The sequence below is a fragment of the Gavia stellata genome, chromosome 38 (assembly GCF_030936135.1).
Source record: "Gavia stellata isolate bGavSte3 chromosome 38, bGavSte3.hap2, whole genome shotgun sequence".
In the NCBI taxonomy this organism is placed as follows: domain Eukaryota; kingdom Metazoa; phylum Chordata; class Aves; order Gaviiformes; family Gaviidae; genus Gavia; species Gavia stellata.
Window position 1 is genome coordinate 941328 of NC_082631.1, and position 26068 is coordinate 967395.

Below are 26068 nucleotides of genomic sequence, written 5' to 3' on the forward strand. Positions count from 1 at the left end.
ATATTATCTGTGACTCTGCCTTAATTTCTGGTGCCCTGGTAAAGCTTGTGAGAGGTTGGAGGCTTAGAACCGGTCTACAAACCCTGTGTCTCCACGCTCTGGTTCGTTATTTGGGTTTGGCTCAGCTTTCCTCTCTTCAGCGCTGCAGATGGAGCCGACTTACTCGCCTGCGGTCGCGGTGAACGCTTGGTCAAAGCTGTCATTGGTCAGTCATCACCTGGAGTATGGATCCTCCTTCCTGAAATGAGGGAGAAATAAGGAAATCAGTTTCAGGGACATGGCAGAGGTTATTCCTGCTACGGAGAGAGGCGGCTGGGAGCTTTCCTGCCGGATGGGTTGATGGATAAGGATGTGCTTAGCCTTGAATTGCCGGCGTGACACTACACCAAGGTGGAGGTTTGTAAGACTGGATTTAAATTTGTATGAAAGAAGTTTCCCCCAGCGATGGGCAGAAAGGGAGATTTAAGCATTAACATAAAGACAAAAGTGCTCCTGACCTCAAACTCTTTCCTCCAGCGCGGGTCCCTGGTGGCAGCGACTTGCCAGATGCTTCAGCCATGCCTGTGAAGTTCTCCGTGAGCTAACGAGATGGAGAGATGGACAAGACGAGCTCCGTGAGAGGGAACATCTCACCTGCTTCGTGCTAGGAAGATTTATTACCCATGAAACTACCAAGTTCCGGTCCTGAAGCGTTTATCCCAGGCAGAGGCAGGCATGGCCCACTCGCCTTCCCGAGTGGTGAACCCCTGTCCTGCAGACGGCCATTGCAAACCAATCCTGGAAGATTCTTTTCCAAACGTAATTAATACCCTGAGTCACTAAATAGCTCGTCGGCGCTGTAACGAATTTACCTTGTTCCCGCTTGTGCGGGTATGGCTTGATCCCGAGGTCGACCCTGCGAGCTGTTGGGTGTCGAGGGAGTCGGCCGCCGCTTGCTTCCACCTTTTCTGTGGGTTTAATCAGACATCTACCAGTTTGGGGGGTGTTTTAGCATGTTAAGCCTGATCCCCCAGATCTCGCTTTGATGCGTGTTCGAGCTCAGAGCAGCTTAATCACCCTTGAGCGCTGTCAGTGCGCTGCGGGGACGAACCGTGTGCCTTGGAGGATGCTGGTGTGGCGCTGGGGGATAATTGTGAAGGCTGTGAAAGAGGAGAAGGGGGTGCAGGGTTAGAAAGCTGCCTCAGAAGCGTAATCTTCACACGTTTTTGCTTTGAAGGCAGACGGGCGTTCAGCTAGCCACCATCATCTGTTCAAATTTAGCCTGTGCCAAGAAAAAGAGAGTCTCAATTCTGTTGCTTTTTACAGCTGCTGGTTTTTCCTCCGCATTCAGCAGAGCTCTGTGGTGATTTCCAGGTTTCCTCCTGTTTTTCCTCTCTGTAGAAAGTCTCCTATGTAGATTTAATTAGCTGGTCCCATCCTGATGAAAACAACTGGGCCTGGCTTTGTTGAAGTGTTAAGACTGTGTGCTCTGCTTGCCTTTTACTGTGTTTGAGGACTGATGTTTGAATTGGGGTGGAGTTGCAGAAAGCGTTATAGGGAAATACCTTTGATTTAAGGTTTACTTAAGAAAATGAAGATTCTTTAATCGCAGTAGGCATCTGTAACCTTAAATATTGGGTCCTGAAAGCGGCAAGATCTCCGTGAGCCAGCCATTCTTTTTAAAAACAGACAAAACCCACCTTTATTTGTAATATAGTGAGTTACACCTTCCTTATACCTGCCCCTTTCTGCTTTATTTCCTTAATTCCCCCTTTCTGCTGTCCGTATTTCTCTAACACGCCATTATACTGCCTTGAGAAAGGAATTTTGAGAAGAGGGACCACCCAGGGGTGCAGGTTGTGTGTTAAATATGGAGTTTGGGAGAAGACTCCTCACCTCCTGGGCAGCAGGGTCGGCAGCTCTTCCTGTCCGCTTTCACTCGCTCCAGAAGCGTTGACGTCGATCAAAACATCTGCAGAACTTCCAGCAGGGAACAGCGAGTCAAATTTGGGCTGCTTGCCTGTTGTTTTTTTTCCACCCTGATTATTAACAAGGGGAGGGGAAATCGGCTGTCAGCATGGAAGAACAATTAGTAATTAATTTCCTTCTTGCGTAATTGGGTCACAGCCCAAGGGAGGTTACCTTGGTGTGTGTTCCTGAAGTTTGGGTTGGAAAGAATATCTCTCCTCGTAGCAGAACCCATCTTCCCCTTGCAGACCTGAATTTTTATCCCTTCGACAACTGCTTTTCAGGTCGATTAACAGGCACGTTTTGGATTTCGGACACTCCCCCGTGCCGTTCTGCTGAGCTTTCTACCTTCTGGTGACGGATTAATTGTACAACAGCCCTTCCCTTGGACTCTGAGCTTTGCATTCCCTTTCAATCAAAGGTCTGGCCGAGGAGCGAGTCCTCGAGAGGCAGCTGGTGCGTGTGGGGAGGTGCTGAGCCCAGATCTCCATCCGTGCTGCCGTATTGAGGAGGTCGGGACTCATCCAGCTTCTCAGGAGCGTTTGGGGCTTGATGGCTGCAATGTAACTGGGTCCTTATACTCTAAATATTGCTGTGGGTTTGCGTTATGAGTCAAAATCCTTGAATTAAGTGCAGATATAGATACGCTGCGTAAGAAATGCTCAGTGCTTGTATAGGTAGCATTAAGGTTTTCACATCTTGGTGCTCCTCTAGGATGCAGGCAATAAACTCCAAACATCTGACAACAATTAATTAGTCGTGCTAACTAAAACCCCTTTGGACTGCTCAAAGCCAAGCAGGACGGCCCTCGGTCTGCCCGTGATCCGCAGGAACATCCAAGCACCTCATTCCCGGAGATGCCGCGGACTCGGAGCACGTGAGCGGAGGAGAGGAAGCGGAAACCAGCCAGGAAGGGCTCAGAGAAGTCAGCGAGTGCTAAAATCCTTCTGCGCCAACTTCCCTGTAAATTCTTTCCCTGACTGAACTATCTCTTAAGAAAACTGCTGACAAGTAAGCGATCACGTAGAGTTCACCGCAGCTCCTCCTGCGTGCTGGCTGCTACGAGGGACAGGCTTCAGGATATAGGTGCTACGCATCTGGCCATCACTCGATTTATGCCCGTCACGATGGTTTTCAGACGCTGCTGCTTTTCCCCAAGGAAAGGCGAGCTGAATTGTTGCTTCGGCTTGTTTCCCTCCACGCTCCATACGTCTGCTGGCTGTATCCTGCGTTGATTTGTCGAAGAACGTGCAATTAAGTGCCACAATTCAAATTTATGCGGCTCAGCATAAATAAAGGTGATTTTCTTCTTATTTTTTTTCCCCCAGAACACCCTTATGTCCGCTACAGCTACTGCGATACCCTCAGTGGTGACCCTGGCTTGGGGGTGGTAGCAGATTTAACTTGTATTTTCTGATTGTTCAGCCAAGATCTCGGCTTCGGCTAATGCTCTTGGGTATTTTATCATGTTAGTTAATAATTATAATAATTATAACCACATACACCACTCAACTCCTGCCTGATCACCCCTGTGCCTGGCGCAGCCTGCTTCTGTCCTCTAAAGTGGTATTTTTGTAGCACCTAAACAAGAAGGATCTGGGGAGGACACTGCAGGAAGAATCCAAGGAAGAAACTGCGTGAGGTTTAGAGGCGAGTGTTGGGGTGTTGCGGAGCAGACAGCCCCGTCTCCTGGCAGAATTCCCTGAGGATGTGCCCGGCCTCGTAGCTCTGATTCCTTCTGAGGTCTCTGATGCCATGGGGAGCACCTGGCAGCGGGGAGTTCTGAAGCGCTCGAGCTTGCTGGGGTATCTATCAGTCATCAGCGATTAAGGACGGCTGGTAGAACTTGTTTCTGTGGCGTTACATATAGAAACGTACTGATAATGCAGCACGGCGGCACTGGTTTAACTCCTTGCTCTGATTATCAAGTTGCCAACAGCTTCATGTTCATTTATTTTAATTGTTTTAGATGAGATACACATGAACAAGACTTAAGTGGTATTAAATTGAGGACTTTGTTTAAGAATATATCCCCCAGATCATCGTTTCACAGGCTGAATGTTTCCAGGCTAGAAATCCATATGTAATCCATAAGTATTTCCCTAAGGTATGGAAATAATTGTAGAAGGATTCTGTGAGTCTCCACTCAACCTGCTGAAATGGCCACTGGTTATTAACACAGGACTTAAATCCTTCTGATTTCCTTATAGAATCAGGAAATCAATTTATCTCAGCTCTTAATATCTGGCTGCTGTGATAATTTCCAGATTTAGTGGGTAAAGATTTCCTTTAGATGCCACCAATCCATCTTCCACGTCCTACAGAAGCAGCTCGGGCATTTGTTCAGCCCAAAATCGCTGGCGTTCTCTTCATTGGGCTCTGTATTCCCCGGGATTTTTCCTAATTCTGTTAAAAATCATCCTTAGCCCCTGCCTGTGCCATTCCAGCATCTGAGAGGGATGGAATAACCCCCTCTCTGCTCTGGGAGCTTTTATTTCTCCCCTCAAACCATCGCGCAACACTTCCACTCCTGCTTTGTCTCCTCCATGGCGTTGCGGCCGCAAACTGGGAAGATCAAATGAAATCACGCAGCGGCGGCAGCGCAAACAAAAGGAGGTTGTTCCTCGCGCGACTCAAAACTGTGAAATTTCTTGGGTTTAAGTGGATTTAAACTAAAAAGCAGGAAAAAAATCCCTCGAGGAGAAACACGTGTGGCTGAGCCACAAACTGGGGGGTATTTTGGGGGAGCGGCATTACGCCCTCACCTTGGGTTTACCCTCCGAAGACCTGATGGTCTTACTCTGCCCACGCTCCCCTCTTCCATGATGAGCTGCTGCTGTTCCAGGAATTTTCCTGGTTTTTCCACTGGAATAGAAGATTTTCTCCCTGTTCCATGTATTTTTTCTTTCAAGCTCCATCCGTCGAACCTCGCTAGAGTTCAAGGATTGCTCTCTTCCTTGAAATAAGTAGGTTCAATTTATACCAGGCGGAGCCGCGATGCCACAATCTTTCATCCTTGAGGTAATTTATCACGATTTCTTCTGTGATTTGAAGTAAAAGTGTGTCCTTCAGCTGTTTGCCCTTCGGTTCAGGTAATAAAGGAATGAAATGGGTCTGGAAAAGCCTCTCCTCACCCATTTCCCGCTGCTGCTGGTTGCTTTTAAGCGACTTTACTCTGGTTTTGGGCAAAACCTGAGGAAAAAGCTGCTCTTTTGTTGGGCTGAAGCCTTTGTCGCTGCTGCCCCTCAGGCTCTGCTGTGGCGGTGGCGTAAATTCCGCTTTAGGGATCCTTCTGCTGCCTGAGGCGAAGGGTTTTGGGGGTGATGCCCCGTGGAGCACCGCGTTGTGGGCCGGGGATGGAGGACGCCATTGCTATGGGGCTGGGGTCGAGGGTGAGGGGCTGAGGAAGGGCCCGGTGCCGTGGCTGGGGTCTCAGGGGGCCCTGGGGAGGGTCAAGGGTCAGTTTAGGAGCGGAGGGGCAACGGTGAGGGGTCAAGGGCCGGGTGAGGGCTCGCAGTGTGGTACTGGGCCCGCGGGCTCCATAGTTACCCCCGCCGCCTCCATAATGCACCGGGAGCGGGCGAGCCCCGCTCCGCCGCCCAATCAGGAGACGTAATAGCTGTGATTGACAGGTGGGAACGCCGGCGTTGGCCCACGGAGGAAGCGCCTCCGCCAATAGGATCGGGGGATTGATGCCGGCAGGGGCGCGCTGGCCAATGGGAGAGACGGAAGGGTAGCGCCTCTAGGTGAGCTCGGCCAATGGCGGGCGCGGGGCGGGCTTCTGGAGCGCGGCCAATGGAGAGCTTCGTGGGCGGGCCAGAGCGGCGACGGGGCCCAATGGGCGGCGGGCGTGGTGCGCCTGCGCAGCGGGCGCTCGGGCGGGCAGTGCGGCGCCGCTGGCCGGAGGCGGAGGGGAGAGATGGAGCAGGGATACGGCGGTAGGTGCGGGGCGGCCCCGGGGCGCCGCGAGAGCCGGCGTTCCCCCTCCCTCGGGACGGCGGCTCGGTCCTCCCGCCGCCGCAGCAGCGGCTCCCGGCGGCGGCGGCGGCGGCGGCGGGGGGGGGGGGGGTCAGCCCCTGCGGGAGGTGTTGTGCCCGCCTCCCGTGAGGGGGCGCCGCTGCTGATTGGCTGAGCGCCGCGTCGCTCCGCGCTAGGGCGCCGCTGATTGGTGGGCGGGTGCTATTCAAGGCGGGAGGGGCCGTTCCCTCGTCACCCGCCCCGCCGGGTGTGTGGGGGGGGCGGAAATGGAGCCGGTCCCATTTCTGAAGACGACACAAAATGGCGGCCGCGCGGCCACGCCCCCTGCCGCGTGCGCGCCGGTCCTCCCCCCCACCCCTCTCCTCTCCCCTCCGGTTACGGCTCCGCGACTCCCCCGGGGAGCCCCGTCCTCTCCCCGGTGAGGCCCTCGGCCGCTTGTTTTGGGGGGGGTGGGTCAGCTGGAGCATCTCCTCATGCCCACCCAGGGGATCCCCTGAGCCCCCGCGCCGGGCACCGGCTTCACCCCGTTCGGAGCGGAAAATCCCCCGCCGTTACCCCCGAGAGAAGCAGCAGCGATTCGCTCGGAGGTGGGTTCCCGATTCGGGCACCTGTCACAACCAGAAACGGCGCCATAACGCGCCGCGGCCGCTCGTCCCCCTCGGATACCCCCCTCGGTACCCGCCTCCAGCCGTCCAGGTGTGTCTTTGCCCCCTGAGGTGTTCTTCTCCTCCCCGGTATAACGGCAACCGGCAAAAAGGCGTCGAACGGAACCTAAGGAAGCAGGTGAGAACCCTCCGAAACGCCGGCGAGCGTCGAAACGGTGGAGAGAAGCTGTTAAACGTCATTCAGGTTGTTCGCTGGCATTGGGGAAGTGATTTCTGAGGGGAAAACCCCATCGTCCTTCATCAAAGGAACAACCGGCGTTGAGTTCGTTAGCGTCGGTGCGCTCTCCCAGCTTCTACTGGTTTTTAACATCTCTTCAAACTATGAAACAAGGCTCGCGGAGGTGGAAACTGCAAGGAAGTCGCCCAAATCGAAATTTAACAGATGAATATTGGTTGTTTAAAGGCCCTCGATGAAGTTTATTTGGATGTGAGATGGCGGCACGTGGGTAAATGCTCCCAGATCTGAGCCCGACAGCCCGGATCCTCTCCCCTTGCGCCCGTTTGGAGCACTCCGTCCTCTTCCCACTTGAATCCGCGCTTCGCTTCGCTTCTACTCGTGATCAGGGCTGCGAAGGTCCCACGAGAGCGATTTTTACTTCGCTGTTGAAAACACTTCCTTGGTTTTTAAAACATAATTGTGACTGCGGCAGGATTTTATAAATAATACAGCAGCGATGGCGTTTCTGCATGTGTTTTATCAAGTTCCTAATACCCCGCACGTCGCTCTTTCTGCAGAGATCATTCATAATCCATCCCGACACCGTGTTGATACAGACCTGTTGACAAGTTGCTCTTTCCAGGTTCCCTCTGTCTCCGCTTTCAGCTTGGTGGAGATCTGATGCCCGGCATTTCTTTCGTCATGCTTTTAAATGCTCTTTAAGTGCTTTGTCAGTTCTCCAGGTGTAAAAATGAGATGAGAAACTGTGACAGGATTAAAACCACCCTAAATGTGTGTTAAATCATCCTCTGCGAGTGCTGGTTTCTCTCTACCGGCAACCGAGCGAGTCCGGATAAACAACTCGGAAGAGTTTAGGCAGCTAAAAGTTATTACCAAGAAAGGTTTTCTTGGATTCGTGACATTAACGAGTTGCCTAAGAGCTGGGATCTTCCTTTCACCTTGCAGAGCTATTAATAAATTAAAACCTCCGAGCGTGTTGCAGCTTTAGAGAAGTTTTGTCGTGGATTTTTACCGTTATGTGTTATAAAAATGAGTTAGTTCTTGCATATTTGGGGTTTTATAAATAAACCTTAGGTGCAGTCAGCTCAGCTTAGAACCAGCCCCTTTCTTTTGAATTCTCTGCGTATTGAGAATCGTACGGTTCCACGCGAGCGGGTTTTTTGAGGAGAACACCCTTCACGGTCGAGCCTTGCGTAGGGGCGTGTGATATATAGATTTAATTTAAATACTTTGTGATTCCAGCAGAAGACAAATTTTATTCTCCCTGGATAAAGTCCTTTGTTGAAATCAGTGGGAGAACGTCGGACCTCTGCTTTCAGAAGGAATTGCCTGATCTAACTCCTGGGCCCCAGTTTTTTTTTCCGTGGGTGTTAAATCCAATTTCTCAGCACTTCGGATAGACTGAATGACAGAAATCTCTCGACGTTGCTCCGTCATCTCCAGATTCACGCTGCGTTTATACACACGTGGAGAAAAATGGTTCCCAGGCTTTCCCCCCAGCTCAGGGAGCGCTGTCTTGGGAATCAACTGGGAACGAGGACACACGGTGCACTCAGCTCAGTAAAATTCACCGCTTGGTCCCTTCTGAGTTGGTCTTTTCCTGCTCTGCACTTTATTTTGTGTTTATTTTCCCAAGAGAAGGCAACGATGATTTATTCCGCTGAGTTTTTCTCTCCTGGGGGATGTTCACGGATGTGCTGCACTGCTGCAGAGCTGACAGATACAACCTCTGCTTCTTGGTGCCGAGTCACGAATACCCGAGTGTCTCATTTAGTGGGTTTTTTTACATAACATTTAGTTTTAAAATTAGATGTTGAACTCGTAATTACCACTTTCTTAAGTTGTACCGAAAGCTTGAGGTCTTTGCTTTGAAAGCTTGAGGTCTTTGCTTAACCCAGATTTCTTCATTCCTTGAAAGAATATGATAATCGTGGTAGTATCTGTATGAACGTAACGTGCTCTACATATCAGCAAGCCAGACGCCAACGTATATGCACAGAATTTAAAAGTGGGGAGTTCTGTCCTATAGAATCTGGAGCTATGAAGAGGTGGGACTCTCTTCAGCTGAAAAACGCCGCGTTTCGGGCCAAGCAGCCTCCCTTTTCCTCGAGGTTTTGTGCTGGGGCCAGGCTATTTTTGCCTCCTGAATTAACATACCTGAGGTTTTATCAAAGACGGCTTAAAAATCGAAGGAGAGGAGCTCGCTTTTGATCCGACGTCTGCGTGCGGTCGAAAGCGCGAGGGCTGCTGCTATTTTTAGCCTCGCTGGGTGAGAAACCGAGCGACCTGCCCGGAGAAAAGATTCCCTGCGCTAGCTTTGCTTTCTCTTCCCGCTTTTCTCCAGCTAGGAGCGTGCCCAGATGCATGCGTCAGGCTGGGATGATGCCTGTGACAACCTGAGGTTCGGTGTCACTTGGTGTCACTCGAAACGATCGCGCGCGCTCAGCGGTTTGTTTTCGAGAGGTGAGTTAACGTGCCGGAGGAGGGAACGTTAAAATTGAGCTGTGGGTTTCAAGTCAGGCTTTGGGGTGGCTGCAGTCGATGGATTGGAGGTTTGTCCTAAATTTCCATGCTGTCTCAGCCTGATCCGCCCCACCGGCAGCTGGAAAACCGCATCCCGGCGCCATCCTGCTCTCACTGGAAAGCGAAGCTGAACGGCGAGTGACTCGGCCCAAAAACACCAACGGTGGGAAAGGAAATTAATTGGTAACGAGGCTCCGATTTGAAAAGGCGTTTACGTGCTGCGGTTCCTGTTTTGCTTGTGCTGCGGTTTCTACAGGAGTTCAAAAATACGACGGTAACCGTTCCGCCCGCGATTTCTTTAGGTTCTGCGTGCTTAAGGTGATTTGCCGCGGAAAAAAAATAAAGCCGTTAAGAGGGAGAGGTGCCCTGGATGTCCTTGGTGGGTGTTAGACAGGTTTGTGCAGGGAGCTGGGGGCTGCAGGAGAAAATTGGGGGCTGCCTCGAAGAGTAAATGTCTTGCAGAATTGGGGATTGTTGCCAAAAAAGAAAAGTTTTTGGAAAACTGGGGGCTGCCGCCAAAAAAGAAAAGCTTTGCAAAATTGGGGGGCCCCTCCAGAAATTAAAAAAGCTTCTTGAAATCGGGGGCTGCTGCCAAAACCAGAAAAGTTTTGCAAAATGGGGGGCTGTCTGCGAAAGTATGGAAGTTTGGCAAAATTGGGGGCCGCCTCCAAAGATAGAAAAGCTTTGCAAAATCGGGAGCCGCTGCCAAAAATAAAAAAGCTTTGCAAAATTGGGGGCTGCCTCCAAGAAATAGAAAAGCTTTGCAAAATCGGGGGCCACCGCCAAAACCAGAAAAGCTTTGCAAAATCGGGAGCTGCCTCCAAAAATACGTAAAAGCTTTGCAAAATCGGGGGCCACCGCTAAAAATAGAAAAGCTTTGTAAAATTGGGGGCTATCTCAAGAAAATATAAAAGCTTTGGAAAATTGGGGCTGCCTCCAAAAATAGAAAAGTTGGGCAAAATCAGGAGCCACCTCCAAAAAAGAAAAGTTTTTGCAGAATCGAGGGCTGTCTCTAGAAAAGAAATGTTTTTCAAAAATAAAAAAGCTTTGCAAAATTGGTGGCCACCTCCAAAAATACAAAAGTTCTGCGAAATTGGTGTCTAAGGTGCAGAAAAGCAACTTAAACCTTAAAAAGAGGAAGGAAGGAAGCGCGTGTCGGTGTGATTTTTGGCTTGTGCAGGCTCTTCCTCAGCCGGGGAGCATTTGGAGGGAGGTGAGGTTACTAAAGGGAAGGGAAAACGCAGATCCAGAGGGGGAAAGCAAGGCCAGGAAGGAATCGGGGAGAAGTTTGGGGTGTCGCAATAATTCCGATCCGTAGGAAGCCGGGCGTCAGTAGTTGTGCTTGTGGACCAACTGATTTTTCTGATCAGAATAATAAATAAAGATCAAAAAAGTGTTTTCCAGCAGCGAAGTGGCAGCCAAGACTCGGAAATGCTTTCAGCAAAACACGCAGCGCGTTGCTTTTGATTTCAAAATTTAATTTAGATGATCTCAAGGTTTCGTTGCGGCACGGAGCTTATTTATCCGATGCCCTTTGAGCGCTGCGTACTCGCTGCAGGTCTTTCAGGGAGCGCTGCGGTGCCGGGGATGCTGATTCCACCCTGGAAACTTCGGAAAAGGTTTAAAATGGAGAGGTGATTTATTTTGGCGAGGAGGACAAATCACTGCTGTGAAATAAAAGAGCCGGTGAAGTCACGGCAGGAAGTCCTGCGTGTCGTGGCCCTTTGCGGCTCCTTCCACCTGGGCAAGCGCTTCGTCCTGCCGCCGTTTCAGAGCGAGAGACCAGACCGAAGCCGCCTCATTAGCGCAAATCTTACAATTAGCGCTGAAAAGCGGAGGGAGCTCGATTTATTTTATTGCCTCGTATAATAGCAGCACTCGCCTCGGATCCCGTACGAGGATATCTGATATTCCCTAGGAAAAAGGGAACACAATTGAAACGTCCGTTCTCGACGCTGGTTCAGTTCTTGGGATGATTTTAGGCGGGGAATTATCTCCCGTCTAAACGTAGCTTTGCACCGTCGTTTTGTCGAGCACCTTTTAAAACTAAATTCTCATTCAAAACACAGTGATTCTTATTAATTCAAAAACATCTCGTCGACCTTTAGATTGCCGAAACAGCTGTAATCTGGACTGAAGCATCGGGTGAGCTTCAGGCGTGTTTCCCAAACAACCAAAAGCACGAGTGCAGCTGTGATTGAAGACTTTATCGTTTTTAGAGTCCATTAAGGGAAAAAACAAACCCTGTGATAACAGCAGAGGCGATCCTTCTCATTGCTCCGTTCTTTTTCTTGCAGGTTATGGCACCTGGAATACTGGGGCCACCAATACTCAAGGTGAGTTTTGTGTATATAAAAATAGATCTGGGGAATTGCAATTTTAGAATAGAACTTATTTTTTCTTCTTTCTAGCCAGAGTAGCGTAATAGAGAAACAATTTTTTCTGCCTTTCTTCTCCTCTACCTGTTTTAGTGACTTTCTACTTGGTTTTGTTGGTAAAAGCTTCCTCCCTTATCTCATGATACGCTCCGATCCCCAGCGTATACTGAAGGAACTGGTCGCAATCTTGCGTAGGGTTAATAACGTGCTTTGCTTTATCTCCTGAGATTTATTAGCGCTGCGAAACGAAGCGTGTCCTGGGTTATTTGGGAGTTTGGGCTCTCTCCTTTGAACTCCTTTCCAGCCTAAACAGTAAAAGCAGCGAGATGTTCCGGAAAGTGATGGTTATAACGAATGTATTTGCTTTTGCCGTGGTTTTACTGCTACCTGAGGGGTTTTGTTGAATCATTTGAGTTGTTTTCAAGTGTAAATATTTGAAAGTGTTTCAAAAAACACATTAAAAAAAGTTTATATTTTCCATTTCGTTTCCGTAATTAGCTCTTGGAAGTCCCAACTTCTTTCTTTCCCATTCTGTGGGGGAATTTTTACCAGCAATTAAACTGAATTACATAGATTTACTCTCTGAACTTTTAACTTCGTTGCTTTTAGAGCTGAAACACTTTTCTTTTTGTCCCGTTCAGGTACATACGCGACGAACGCGACGAGTTGGCAAGGTATGTGCTAAAAAACCTCCTTTATCTCTGGGTGTTGGGGTGCCCTGCTCAGCCTCTCGACTTGGCTGCGGCGAGCCGAGCTGTTTTCTGGCTCATACGCTGGCTCCGCTTGGAAGTCGGTGTGAAGTACGCAACGTCGTGCTCTTAAACTGCTCCTCCGCGCTAATTCCTTTATTTATTTTTACCTTGCTCCGTGATTGCGGCTTTTTCTTCTACCAGGGGAACAGCTCTGTCCTGATGACTGTCAGCCATCTGTTCCTTAAAGCAGAAAAATTAGCTCGCGGATGAGAAAAATTCATTTATTTTACGTCTCCATCTCTCGTTTGATCTGGGACAGCCAGATGTGGGTATTAATAAATTGATTTTACCGAGATTATATCGTTTTCCCCTCGAAACCCAAGGTTTGCCCTTGTAATTCCGGCAGCTTGATGGTACACAAATGCAGTTCTCTACGTGCAAGCTGGCGCTTCCTCAATAAAACATGCTGTGCTGTCAGTAATAAACTTTTCCTCTCGGAGCAATTAGTTAATTGGCCTTGATTTGGATCGTATGTTTTGAGCCGGTCTTAAAACATTCGCAAACGAAAGCCCAGGATTCTTTTATAAAATATTATTTCTTTGGTCCTCACAATATAAAATTGAACGCTGCACGTCAGGCTGTGGATTCAAACCTCTCACCTCAAGTCACTGATGAAAATGAGGGTTCTTTTTTTCTTCTATTACTCCTCTTTTCTGTAAAGCCTGGGAGCCCCCATCAAGGACTGGCGCCCCGTTGTGCTGGTATTCTGCCGGTGCAGAGCAGAAAGGCTGTTCCTGCTCCGGAGAGCTTCTAATCTAAATAAAACCACAAGTCACAGGCAGATACAGCGGCAATACAAAGAAACAACGAGGCAGTGCCGGTCAGCACAACCGGCATCAGCACACCGGCAGCCTTAATGATGTCAATTTTGTCACAGGCATCACGGAAAAGGAGAATTAAGAGGGATTATTACGGCGGTCGCTTTACGAGAGCCCTAGGAGTGATAATAACGAAGGGTTTTGCAGGTCAGAAGCAGGGAGAGGAAGCTTGCCGCGTAGCTCATGGCACTGCCGGAGCGACACCGGATTCGAGCCGGGGCCGTAGAGCTGCGTCAAGGATTGCACGTGCGCATCCCTCAGTCTGGATCTTGGGGTCGCGTGAAGCATCCGGCAGTTTTGCGAGCGCGGCCGCAACGCCTTGCTTTTCCCGCCGTGCCGTGGTGTCTTGCCACGAGGTCCTCTTTGAGCACAACTCGCTGCTTTGATTTTTCTGAGTTAATTTATTTCATCATGGACCTTTTTTGATGGATGTGTGACGATGTGCCCGGCGGCACACCCGCTTTGGGTTTTCCTCTGTCGTTTTGCGGGACCGTGTGATGTAGACGGCTCAGGATTTTGTTCAGAAATTGCAAATACAACCAGCAGCGCTCCGTCTCTGCAGTTAGAATTGCCTGGAGGAGGAAGGTCCTTAGTCTTTTAGGGTTGGGCAACAAGAATCTTTGATATTTCTCACTTTAAGAAACCAGATTTCCTTGGAAGGAGGTAAAACCCAGCTGCAGCCTTGCCTGGTAGGATCCTTTCACATCTAAACTCTTCCTCCACGTACCCGCGTCTTTATAATATTGTATTAACACCGATTTTATTTTCTTCTTTTGCCAGGCTATGAAGGCTACGACTACTACAACACCCAAACCACCGCCGCTAACACAGCGGCCACGTACAACTACGCCGCAGCCGCTGCCACCTCCAGCAGCTGGGAAACACCCAAAACTTCGGATATGAGCATGAACGCCGACGTCAACGCCGCCATGCCCGTCGCCTCGTACGGCGCCGAGACTTCGGCGAACGAGAACTCGGATTCCATCATCGCCAAAATCAATCAGCGTTTGGATATGCTGTCGAAGGAGGGCAGCGGCGGGACAGGGGAGGGGATGGAAGACCAGGAGAGGTGACTATTCCCGCTTATTTATTTTTAATAGTTAAAAAAATAATGGCTTTTAATCACTGTAAGTTCAGATTAAGCTGTTCTAATTGCATAGGCACGATCCAGCGTTCACTCCCTGGAAAACGAGCGTAACTATTCATCCTTTACCTGTCCTCATATCCATGTGCGCACGTACACGTACATATTTTTTATATATATCTGAAACGTATCGAACTTGATGTACGCATCAAGCATTAAAAGCGACTTCCAGTCTCAATTCAATTCCTAGATTTTGCAGAAGGTTTTTTATTTATAGTTTTCAGGTTTCTTAAAGCATTTTTTTTTTCCCCTCTGTTTCCCTTTTTCCTCATGGCTGCCTAGTAATTATTTTTCTTTCTCCCGCTGGGTTAAATTATGCCAGTCTGGAGAGTTGTTTTGTATCCGTGCGTGTTTTTCTGCTGAAATAATAATACAGGTCCTGGCGGGAGTTACTGAATAAATGAAGTTTTTGCCTTTTTTTTGCCATTTGGTGCTCGCCGCTGCGGTCGGACAAGATGCTGAGGGGGTTTATCTGTGTTAATTCACACCCGGAGGCGCAGCTAAGAGACAATGAGAAGCAGCTTTTACCTGGGGAAGCTTTTGGGATCTGCTTTTCCGCTGGCAAAACATAATTCAGAGTGGTTTAGTGCTATAAACGTAGTAAAATTATGGTATCTCCGAAGGATTTCTGTTCAGATACTTATTTATTCTTTCTTTGATACTTATTTATTCTCCCTGAAACTTAGGAAGGGGTGGAATGGGATACAGAAAGTGATCAGTGTGCAGGGTTTAAAAATATTTTTATTCCATTTTTCTGGTCAAAAACATCTGGATGGTGATAAAAATGGATGCAAACGCCTGTACGATGTGCAGGGATGTTATTTTCACTGCTGACTGTTGTCTCCCCCTGCGCAGCTCTTTCAGATTTGAGTCTTTCGAATCGTACGACTCGAGGTCTTCAATGAACGACCGCGACATGTACCGATCCGGCTACGATTACGGCGAAGTCGGAACCGATCGGAACGATTCCTTCGTGAGCCAGTTCGACAACCGCAGGGATCAATCTCGCAACCGAGGAAACAACTACGGCCTCATCCGAGGCCGGGGTCAAAACCGCGTTCAAAATCGAGGGCGTCTGAACGCTTTCAACCGCACCGACCACTTCATGCCCTCCTCCAGCTCCGAACGCCTCTCAGCTCGTTGGAATGAGTTGAACTACATGGGTGGGCGTGGGATGGGGGGTGCCGGATCCAACAGGCTCCCTTCCCTCTTTTCCCAAGCCCTCGTTCCCGATTACGGCGACTACGGTGACTACGGTGATTATGGCGACTACGGCGACTATGGGGATTACGGCGACTATGGCGACTACGGAGATTATGGTGACTACGGAGACTATGACTATGGCATGATGGGGATGTCGGGCATGGGAATGGGACGGTATGGGAATATGCCGTATGGAATGGGGAGGCAACGAAACAGAGACAGGATGGGTACGGTGCCCTGGCACATGAACACGCTCATGGTAAGTCGTCACCGTCGGGTTTTCTTTTTTTTTTTCTCTTGTGAAGATTGCTTTTTGCTTGCCTCGGCGGGTGGGCTTCGCTGTTCGGCTGTAGAGCGGCGTCCTTTAGAGAAGCGCCCATCTTAATTCACCTTGCTTCCACCGCGGAATAATTTAATTCTTCCTGTATAGAGCAGAACGTCACCAAGCTTGTATATATACCCATTTGCACCTAAAACAGAGCCTCTGAATGCTTCCCCCATCCCAAATCCGCTCTCTAGGGGCGCCAACCCAGCTATCAAATCCATCCATAGCCAAAAAAAAGTCTGCAGGGTCACAAGAATTGAAACTTTTTTAGCAGTTGTGGTGGACGGGCGGAATATTTTAATTTTTTTTAACTTTTTTGGTGCCTCGAGTTGATTGCTACGACTGATTTCTTCCCGCTTTAGCCCAAGAGACGAGGTTTCCGAAACCGTTCAGGAGGGCGCTCGGATGGCGAGGGAGGAGGACGCAAGCGAAAACAGTCGCAAAGCGGCGATGAGCCCGACAGCAAACAGGCGAAGACCGACAGCGAAGCAGACGACACCGAGAACGGTACGAGCCCGTCTTCACCCGCTAATATCGGCCGTTTCCCCCCGTTTTTTAGTGTTTCATCTTTCAGCTGAATGATAGTTGTTACGTTTCAAAGCTGTCCTATTTTTTTTTTAGTCGTTAGTGTTGTTATAACAATCCTGCAAGCACGCAGGCTTTATGATCTGTGGTTTTTGTGGCCTGGGACAAAATTCAATGCCTCAAGTGAGCATTGTGAAAGTAAGGATTGAGTTTGCAGCAGAGACTGATGGGCAAAGAGAAACCAGTGAGCTGTTTGCCATCTTCACTGGAGTTTTGAGCCGTTATCGCAGTCGTCGGTGATTTATTAGGGACCCCTTGGCGTGTTAAGCGGGAGAAAAGACCCCCCTCCTCCACCAACTAAATGATTTCTCTTTTGCGCAGCAGATGAGGGCGAAGGAGAGGAAAAATCAGGAGATGAAGCTGACAAAGGTGTAAGTAACTTTTTTTTTATCAGTCTTTGTGGCAAACGCGGGAATATTTAAGCACTCGAGCAATTTCCTCTGCTCTTTTGACCGCGCTGAGGGTCGGAATATTTAAAATCAGCTCAAAACGCTGTTTCTGGCCCATATATTGTGACGGTATTTGCTCCTCGTAATTTCCCCGTGCCCTTCAGCGAGGATTACTGGCAGATTCGCTCGCACTGAGGCCTGAAAAGCGCTTGTAGTGGGAAGGTTAGGATCCTGCGCCTGTGCTTCTGCTTCTGGCGAGGCTCGTTAGGGCTAAATTCTAATTAGCGGTTGGTTTGCTGGGTTGGATGGGGGTCATTGCCATTTGGTTTACTTGTGACTGCGTGTAACCTTCGGTGCCGTGTTCCTTGGAGCAGCGACTCGGCTGCCAAGTATTTAAATTTTGATAGCGAGAAGCGATACTTAAGGGTGACATAGAACCTGATAGATGGAAAACAACTATTTTGTAAACGTTTATAAAAACGGACATTTCATCCCCAAATGACACAACCCTTCGCCCGCTCTGCGGTCTGGCTGGCTGGACTGTGAAACCTCCGAACCTCCGTAAATTCACACCAGCGTCTTTTTGTGTTTCTCTTTTCCAGGAGAACGGGAGTTGGGGCGATTTGGTGGAGGAAGACAGGGTGTTACCACCCTTCACGCAGTCCTCTTGGACTACTCCTACTCCGAATCCATCTGCTTCGCCTCGGGACGCTACCGAGAGCTTGATTTTTTTTTTTTTTTGGTCAAAAGCTGATGCAGCTTCTGCCATGACCCATTAACCAGTCCAGGGCTCCGGCACTGCTGTGCCACGCTGGTTAGCAGGGGAGTGCCAAAACGGTTTCGTTTCTTCTGGGCTTCTCGGCACGGATGGTTGCCGCCTGAACAAATGGATATCGGATATTGGTTTATCTCCCTGCCCTGCGTGGAGGACGGCGGTGAGGACGCATGTGTCTCGCAACAGGGCAGAGCAAAAATATCATAAACTAAATAATTTTCAGTGGGGGCTTCAGTCACTGGGCTGAACCTCGCTTTGTTTTGATTTTTTTCAAAGAGATGGGGATATATCAAGGTCTATTAGAACGCTGATTTAAAAACCGTGTGGTCTAAAGTAGCTGAAATCACTTCAGCTGGTTTGGGATTGTACTTTTTTGGTAAAGACACGTCAACCCCAAGCACATTGCACCTTCTGCATTAGAGTGACTTGGGGAAAACTGCATGTAGGACTTTTTGTTGCCGCTTTTAGGTTGGTTTTGGGATTGAAATGATGCCCGGGTCTGATCTCCGGGCTCCTTTACCTGAAGAATTTGCAGGTGAATTATTACCTTGAGTCCTGTGAGGTTGACACACCTCTGCCTCAGAGCTTTCTACCCCAAAGCACTGCAGAGATTAGGTCAGCTGTATCTTTAGTTCTGGGGTTTTTTTTGCTTTCCCGATAATTATCAAGGAATTACTGGGAAGGTGACATGAGGAGTATATCCAAAACTGTCCCAAAGAAGCAGAAGCGCTACTCGAGCACTGCTAGCATCTCTGCTGTTTTTTGTTGCTTGACTTTCTTGAGGAGCTTTTTCAGCCTCGTGAAAAATAGATGAACGGGGGAAAAATGAGAATACGGGGAGAAGTAGCAGCTCCTTCCAAGGAAGGGAGATAGAGCGGTGTCTCCACGGCATCGTAAAAAAAGTCGGGACGTTTTCCACTAACGGCTTGTCCCGTCGCTGCCTACGGAGGCTTTGAGTTGCTGTGGGAAGTTCAGGGAGCTGGAGGAGAGGAGGGTTTGGGTTTTACAACAACTGTGGAGACCTTGGAAAGAGGCTGCTGCTTCCCTGCGGGCGGAAGCTGACTTGGGAGAGGGAGAGCTTCCGGAAACCGAAAGAAGTTGTGACTTTCCGAAGCAGAAAGGAGACCAAGGGATTTGGGTCCCAAAATCCCTCAGCCAGCAAAGTGGGTGATTGTGAAGACAGTAATCCTCACTTATTATTTTTATTTTCCCTTCCCCAGCATCTGGAGATGGCTGTGAAGATGACGACGAGGAGGTGAAAAAGAAGAGGGAGAAGCAGCGGAGAAGAGACAGGATGCGTGATCGTGCTATGGACAGGTAAGGAAAGCGATAAGCCAGTCCGTTCCCAGCACTTCCCGTGAATAATATTGACCAAGGATAGTCCTCTGCACAAATGTGGGATAAATCTGCCGGGCGATCGTGTTTTGGGACTCTGCATTCTGATTTCAGCAGGGTTTTTTTCCCCTTTTTATGTGTTTTGCGGCTGTTTTAAGATGAGGAGAATACTGTGGTGTTTAATACGCAGATCAGCGTAGCGTTACAAGTTCAGAGGGCGTTGTAAGAGGCTATATATGCAGCCTTGCTCTTAAAATAATACCCTAAGTGATTTAAAGACGGACTAACCAGCGAAGGCGGCACCAGCGTTTCTGTATCTCGGGGCTTTCCCCCACCGGGGAGAGGATCTTCCTGTCGAAGAGTGCTGATTCACCTCCCGCCCTGTGCATTTCCCCGGTTGCTTTTAAACTCATGCAGGATTTTAGCGTCCGCTCCCGTAGCATAAAGTTTTATGGAGAAGCAGATGCTGTTTAATCCGGGCAGGTTCTACAACGATTATAAAGGTCCAAGACAAAGTAAAATTGTCTGGGCTGGTACTCGGAAAAAGCTATGAGCTAGAAAACTACAACAGGAGCGCTAACGGTCTCGATCTTCTTGATGTTCTCGTGAAGCTGAGCTCATTTGCCATACGATTGCTCCGTTTAGAATCCAGTTTGCCTGTTCCGTCTGCAAGTTCCGCAGTTTTGAGGAAGAAGAGATCCAGAAACACCTCCAGAGCAAGTTCCACAAGGAGACCTTGCGATACATCGGTACCAAACTCCCGGATAAAACAGTCGAGTTTCTGCAGGTAGGCACGTTGCCCGGCGTTAGCTCAACCCTTCTCTGCATCCATGCTGGGGTTTTTCAGGCTTAATTTGGGGTTTTTCAGGCTTAATTTGGGGGTTTTCAGGCTTAATTTGGGGGTTTTCAGGCTTACATGGAGAGTGGAAGGGGCTACGAATTCATCCACAAGCAGCCCCCTGCTTGGTTAGCTCGCATCACCCGATGACATCGGTTGGCGTGATGCGGTTTCTCAGGCGTTTTCATGTTGGGAGGGAAAGTTAATTGTATGAGTTTGAACAGAAAGGCCAGAAATTAATATTCCAGAGATGGTCGTCTCCGTCTACACATCTAGAGCTGAGGAAGGAGAGATAAGAACTGAGGCATCTCGTTTTCTGGATGACCAGTGTTTGCATTTTGGGAGCAATTTTTCAAGGATCTGGGGTCTCCCACAAGGAATTTGATGGTGACGTGGGAGCGGACTTCTGTCTGGCTCCGTTTTGGATCTTCCCAGCTCTTGCTCTGTTAGAAATGGCAGGGGATGGGGAGGGGAAAACACCCGCCTCGCCTATTTAATTCACCAGCCGCCGTCTTCCCTGTGGGTTTTCTCTGGAGAGCTCATTTCCCTTTTGAGGGAGTCGATCGTCTCGGTGTGTTGTGAGGAGGACAGCGAGTTTCATCCTCTTCCCTTCTAGGAGTACATCGTCAACAGGAATAAGAAAATCGAGAAGCGGCGCCAGGAGCTGACCGAGAAAGAGGGCACAAAACAGAAGCCGGATCCTTTTAAGGGTAAGCGTCCGGTCTTGCGCACTCCCTCGGTCTCAGAAAACAAATAAATATCGCTCCCAGAGGGGCTTTGTACTTCGAATTTGTGCCGTTGTAGCTCAGCCTCTGGTTCTGGGTGTTTTTTTTACCAACTTTGTGAAATAAATCGGCTTGGTGGAGAAGGGGAAATGCCTGTCCTCTGGTTTCTCAAGCAGCAGCAAAGCTCGTGCAATGGCACAGATACTAAAATCGGTTAAACGGGAAAACTCCCAGGTCTTGTTGATTTTTGTGGCTGTTCAGTTAACGCAGCTGGATCCTGCGTTCGATTTTAACGTTTAAAGAAAGTGGCGAAGTTGATCTGTTGTGGCAACAAGCGTGATGGGGAAAAGCGCGCTTACCTTCGTCAGCGTGTCCGGCCCTGAGACAGTTTTCAACACGCAGCCACGTTTTGTAGCGGGAGTGATGAGCTGGAGTTTAGTTAAGCCGCACGTCGGCTATAAAATCTTGCAGGGAGAAAACCTGAGCCTAAGTAAGGAGGAGGAACTAACCCAGAGCTGGGGGAAGCGCGGGTTGTCCCTTCCACCGTTATTAAATAGATTTTTGGAGAGGCAGGCTGGTTTCGGGAGGAAAACAGCCTCGGATATATCAGTTGCTTTGTACCTTGGGCTGTTACCCCGTCTCTCGTCCTCCTACGCTTGGGCACTGCCGCGGTACGGTCTGTTTTAGAGCAGAATAACTCTCCTCCTCGTCTTAAATCAACCTATGTGATTTTTGTCTCTGAAAGCAGAAACTGGAAGGAATACGGGCGTTGAATTAGCGCATTGGCCGTGACGTGGGGTCGTTAGAGGGGGCGGAAAGGCAACGTTAACCGGCCGAACGTCTCCTTTGTTGGGGATTTTGTCTCACGTCTCGTCGTCGCTGTAGGTATCGGCCAGGAACACTTCTTCAAGAAGATCGAGGCGGCTCACTGCATGGCGTGCGACATGTTAATTCCCGCGCAGAACCACCTTCTCCAGAGGCACCTGCGATCTGCCGATCACAACAGAAACCGCAGGGTGAGTAACCCCGCTCGCTTCCCTTTGCATCCCGACTGGTGCGTTTCGTCTCTGCCGGGGCGAGGGGATGCATCCGGGCGCTCGAGGTTTATTTTGCGGCTTCTAAAAGACCTCCTACGGTCTCGGATCGCGACACGAGATGAAGCCGCTGAGCGGGGAACTATAAAGGGTTGTGGGATGCATCTTTCTCCAGAGCTCGTGTTAGCAGAAGAGATGTGGGTCTTCCCTCGCATCCGCTTTTTGTGACCTTTTCTGGGATCAGGCTTCCCAAGCCCTGCAGAGGAGGAGGGAATACAAACTCTCGAGCTGAGCTCCTCGCGTGAACTCTTCCCCATATGAACTGACCCCGACGTTCGGTTCCTTTTCAGATGGCTGCGGAGCAATTCAAGAAAACCAGCTTACACGTCGCCAAGAGCGTCCTGAATAACAAACACATCGTCAAGATGCTGGAAAAATACCTCAAGGTGAGTGAACGAGAGAGTCGGCAACTCCTGCCGAGTTCCCGGAGCAGCACGGAGCCGCGTCTCGCTGTGCGCTGCGTGTCGGTGACGGGACGCCTTGCTGCGTACGATGGGGAGAAGCGTAGGTTCCACTCCGCTGCCTTTTTATCTGTAAATCTTGGGTCTGGTTTCTTTTTCTCTGTAGGCGGTTTACCACTTCTCGTGTTTTTTTTTTTGTTTGTTTTATTTAACTCGCAGACTCTATTGTCGTTCCCAGGCGCGCGTAGATCAATTACGAAACCGTCCAAAACGGAAACGTAATTAAAGAAACCAAAATAGCAAAAGGAACTCCGGTTCCCCAAAGCCGCTCCCAGAGCCGTGGCCTTGCGGGGGGACACACCAGGTTTCCCCCCAGCGCAGGGAAGCGAGCGTGTGGGTCGGGAAGTCACCGCTTGGAGTCCCGCCGGGATCGAATCCGATGTGGATTCCTGGCCCCCGCCCCCCCCCCCCTTTTTTTTTTTTTTCCCCCCCCTCCTCTTCCCTTGGGAAGTGGCAGAGAACACCCCAGCCGATCTTCAGAGCCGAGATGGAACACGAGGAGAGGTCAGGGTAGGGTTCGTTTAAGCCCAAACCGGCGTTCGGAATTACAGAAGGAAGCCCGGAAGGCAAGCGCAGTCTTCGGAGCATGGGGGGTAACGCGCTCCATGCGGGAACGCCGCCCAGCGAGCCAGCCGGGCGGTTGCGCTCGGCCTAAAGCGCCTGGCGGTAACCGCGGGTCCGGAGGCGGCGTGGGTTTAACGGGCGAGGTCCGCATCCGAGAGAGAGAGAGGAAAGGTCGCAACCTCCTCCGCCAGGCGAAGATGAAACGAAGCGCTTTTGGCTACTCGCTTGTTCCCTGGGAATCTGGGAACGGCCCAGGATCCGGCAGGAGAGACGCCCTTGTTTGCGAACCTGGCAGACGAGGGCAGGCAGATGCCCACACACACACCCCCCGCGCGGGGGAGCAGATGTTTCCCCCTGTCCCACCGGCGTCACGCTTTGATTTTTTTGGTTTTTTATGGTCTAAACCCGGACTGAGCTAGCTCTCGTCATGCCCGGTCTCTGCTAAAACCTAGCAAAAAAAAAAAAGAGAAACCCCCAAAACCCTAAAAACTGCGACTCCACCTTCTGGGTCCAGTGAAAAGAGACTTTGAGCTGAGAGTTGATCGGCGTAAGACGGCCGTCTCTCCTCTTAAACCGGCCTCTCATACACGTTGACCAAGAGGGCGAGATTAAAAACCCTGCGGTACCCCACAGGAGAAAGAGAGCGCCCTCGGGGCAGAGGAGGTGCAAACCTCCGGGATCTCTCAGAGAAATTTAAAAAAAAAAAAAAAAATTATATAAAATAAACCCCCAAAAAGACCGGAACCACTCAAGTGCAACTCCGTCTACCCCTGCCAGGGTCCGCAGGCACGTCCACATCTCCTCATGATCAACGGTATCAAAGGCTGCCGGCAGATCTAAATGAATCGGCACGGGCGCCTGACCTTTGTCCATCGGCAGGAGGAGATCTTCGGATCCATCCCAGCACGGTCTCCGTATCATTCCCAGGTGCAAAACCAGACTGAAAAGGGGTGGAGGAAAATCTGAGGATTCCAGGTAATGCCAAGAGCCGCCTCGCCATAAACGTTCTCGGCAAACCTTCCCCCAGAAAGGAAGGCCGGAGACGCAGGGCGATTAATTAATCAAGACTTGGCCGCATCAAGAGATGATTTCTTGACCATCGGCCTAACGATTCCTCCTCGGAGGGATGGCGGGACAACCTCGCCCTTCCCAAGGGAAGCCGTGACAGTCTCCACCACGAGTGGACTTCACATCCCCCGGTAGATTTGACCGGCGATAACGGACGTTGGGGTCCAGATCGCGAGGTAGAGCCCCGTTATTTTTCTCTCTCTCCCCCTCCGTGACCTCCGTAGGTCGCGATCCTCGGCCGGAGAAGATGAACGTTGAGGTTTCTCCTCCAACTTGCATGGATCTTCTCGCGTGGAGGCGGCCAACCCGGTCTGAATCTCTGATCGAGGCAGACGTTCACCCCGGGGGGGGCGGAAATAGAATTAAAAAAAAGAGGAGGAAAGGTCCGGAGAGATGGTTTTGCTTTTGGTTTGGTGTTTTTTTTTTTTGGTCCCCCCCCCTCCCGTTTTCCGAAAATAAAAAAAAAAAAAAGCTTTTCCCCCCGCCCCGGCCGGGGTCGATCAGATTTCAGGCGAGGTTTCGGCACGCCGCCCGCCCTTCCTTCCCCTTCCCCTTTCGCCGCGATGTCCTGGTGACCTGCGGGGCTGGGGAGGGCGGAGGGGGGGGCGTTGGCGGAAAACCAGGGAATTTTTCGGAGCAGGGTTTCTCCTCGGATTGCGACACGGGTGTGTGTGGGGCATCTCTCTGGCGAGGTCGAGGTTTAGGGCAGCAACATCCCGACTTTGACCCCGCAAGCGCTTCCCGCCTCCGCGCTTCCTAACTCTTGGAACGCCGCGAGGGGGTGCGGTGCTAGGATCCGCCGTCGGCCCGAATAAAGGTAACGAGGTCAAAAATCAAACCAAAAAAAACCCCAAAAACCAAATCTGGAGGATCTCGGTGTCCCCAAGAGACCCCTCCGGGTGGGACGTAGCCGGGGAGAGCGAGGGCTGCGAGGTCGGAACCGCCTCTGGATTCCTCCGTCTCCCGAAAATAAAACATAAAAATCACGAAGGTGAGATGAAAACCTGGAAGCGTCGCTGCTCTTCCCAGCGAGGGAAGGGGAAATCCGGCCGCTGGCGGCTTGAAACAGGGGGGGACGGAAGGTTGAGGGAATTCCTTTTGGATTTGAAGCCTCTCGGGTTTAAACCCAAATTCCTCCCGGGCGAGGAGCGGAGCCGCCAAATCCCGGCACGCTTTGGCGGCGACACCGGCGCCGTTCTTCCGTAGCGTAGGGTCCGTCCCCGGTGCCCGCGACACCGCGCGGGAGCTTTTTTATTTTATACGGATTCTTTCCCAGCATGGGATCTTTTTTTCCGGGGTTCTTCTCTCGCTGCAAATCCTTTGGGATTTTCCACGACGGATTATTTTCTTTTTTCCCACCATTTTAAGAGTCGTCCGTCGCCAAGCCGATTTTTTTTCGCTTGCCAAAAAAAACCAACCTCTCCGGCGTTTTCACGGTCGAGATTCCGTTTGCCTCGCCGCAGCTGGATGACTCTCCCGTCTCTCTCCCATCTCTTTTTTTTCCGCAGGGAGAAGATCCCTTTACGGATGAAATCGCGGATCAGGACGTGGATGAAGCTTTGGAAGGCGGAGATGGCGCCGGGGAAGGAGCCACCGAAACCGCCGCCGTCGAGGCTGCCCGGGAAGGAGAAGGAGGAATCGGGGAAGCTACGGAAGCAGCAGAAGCTTCCGAAGAGTTTTCCAAACCTGAGGAATTTCTTAAAAACCTGGGGGAGCACGATCAGCCCCCCAAACCGCTGCTGATGCCCCCGTTCCTGCAAGACGACGAGCTGGAAGCGGAGGAGATGCCGTCGGAGGTGACGTCGGAAGCGACGGCCGCGACCACTTCGGAAGCGACGACGGCGCCGCCGCCTTCGGAAGCCACGGAAGAGCCGCCTGCCGTTGCCGAAAACCCCCAAGAATCGGCGGTTTCCCCCCAAAATGAAACTGAGGGTTGGGCAGGCAAAGAGGAGGAAAACGGGAGCGAGGCGGCGGCCGCGGCCGGCGGCAGCGAGGAAGAGGAGGAGGAAGAGGAGGAAGAAGCTCCACCGGCGGCTGCGGAGCCGCAGCCGGAATAACTGTGAATATTTGCGTGAAGGTGATGGTATAATCCGTGATTTTTTTTTTTTAATTTTTTTTTGGGGGGGGAGGGATTTATTCTCATTTTTCAAGCCCAGCGCTCGTCCGCCGCCGATGGGGGGTTTAATTAAGGGGAGGGACCCGGCTGCTTCGTTAAGGAGCCGCCCCGGCGCTTAATTCACCTCGTTAAGCTTTAATTCCGCTTCGTTTCCGCAAATTCTTTTTTGTTTTGTTGTTGTTGTTTTAGGAGGAAGAGCGCCGGAAG

The 26068-nt window shown here is 50.5% G+C and overlaps 1 protein-coding gene across 1 annotated transcript; it reads left to right on the forward strand.

Moving 5' to 3' along the window:
• Nucleotides 1-5706: 5706 nt before the first annotated feature.
• On the forward strand, nt 5707-26068 carry AKAP8 (A-kinase anchoring protein 8). Its single transcript, XM_059833065.1, has 14 exons — nt 5707-5800; nt 11589-11627; nt 12311-12343; nt 14020-14308; nt 15239-15845; nt 16274-16418; nt 16821-16865; nt 18881-18977; nt 19641-19782; nt 20450-20543; nt 21444-21574; nt 21943-22038; nt 25254-25822; nt 26051-26068. Exons 1-13 carry the CDS (start codon nt 5707-5709, stop codon nt 25800-25802), a joined length of 2361 nt encoding a protein of 786 aa, XP_059689048.1. The 3' UTR covers nt 25803-25822; nt 26051-26068.

Excerpts from the sequence above, each read along its gene's own strand:
- AKAP8 (XM_059833065.1), top strand. The coding sequence starts at position 5,707 with ATGGCGGGCGCGGGGCGGGCTTCTGGAGCGCGGCCAATGGAGAGCTTC. Across the intron at positions 11,628-12,310 it reads TGGGGCCACCAATACTCAAG|GTACATACGCGACGAACGCG; the intron begins GTGAGTTTTGTG and ends TGTCCCGTTCAG. Across the intron at positions 20,544-21,443 it reads GAAGCCGGATCCTTTTAAGG|GTATCGGCCAGGAACACTTC; the intron begins GTAAGCGTCCGG and ends TCGTCGCTGTAG.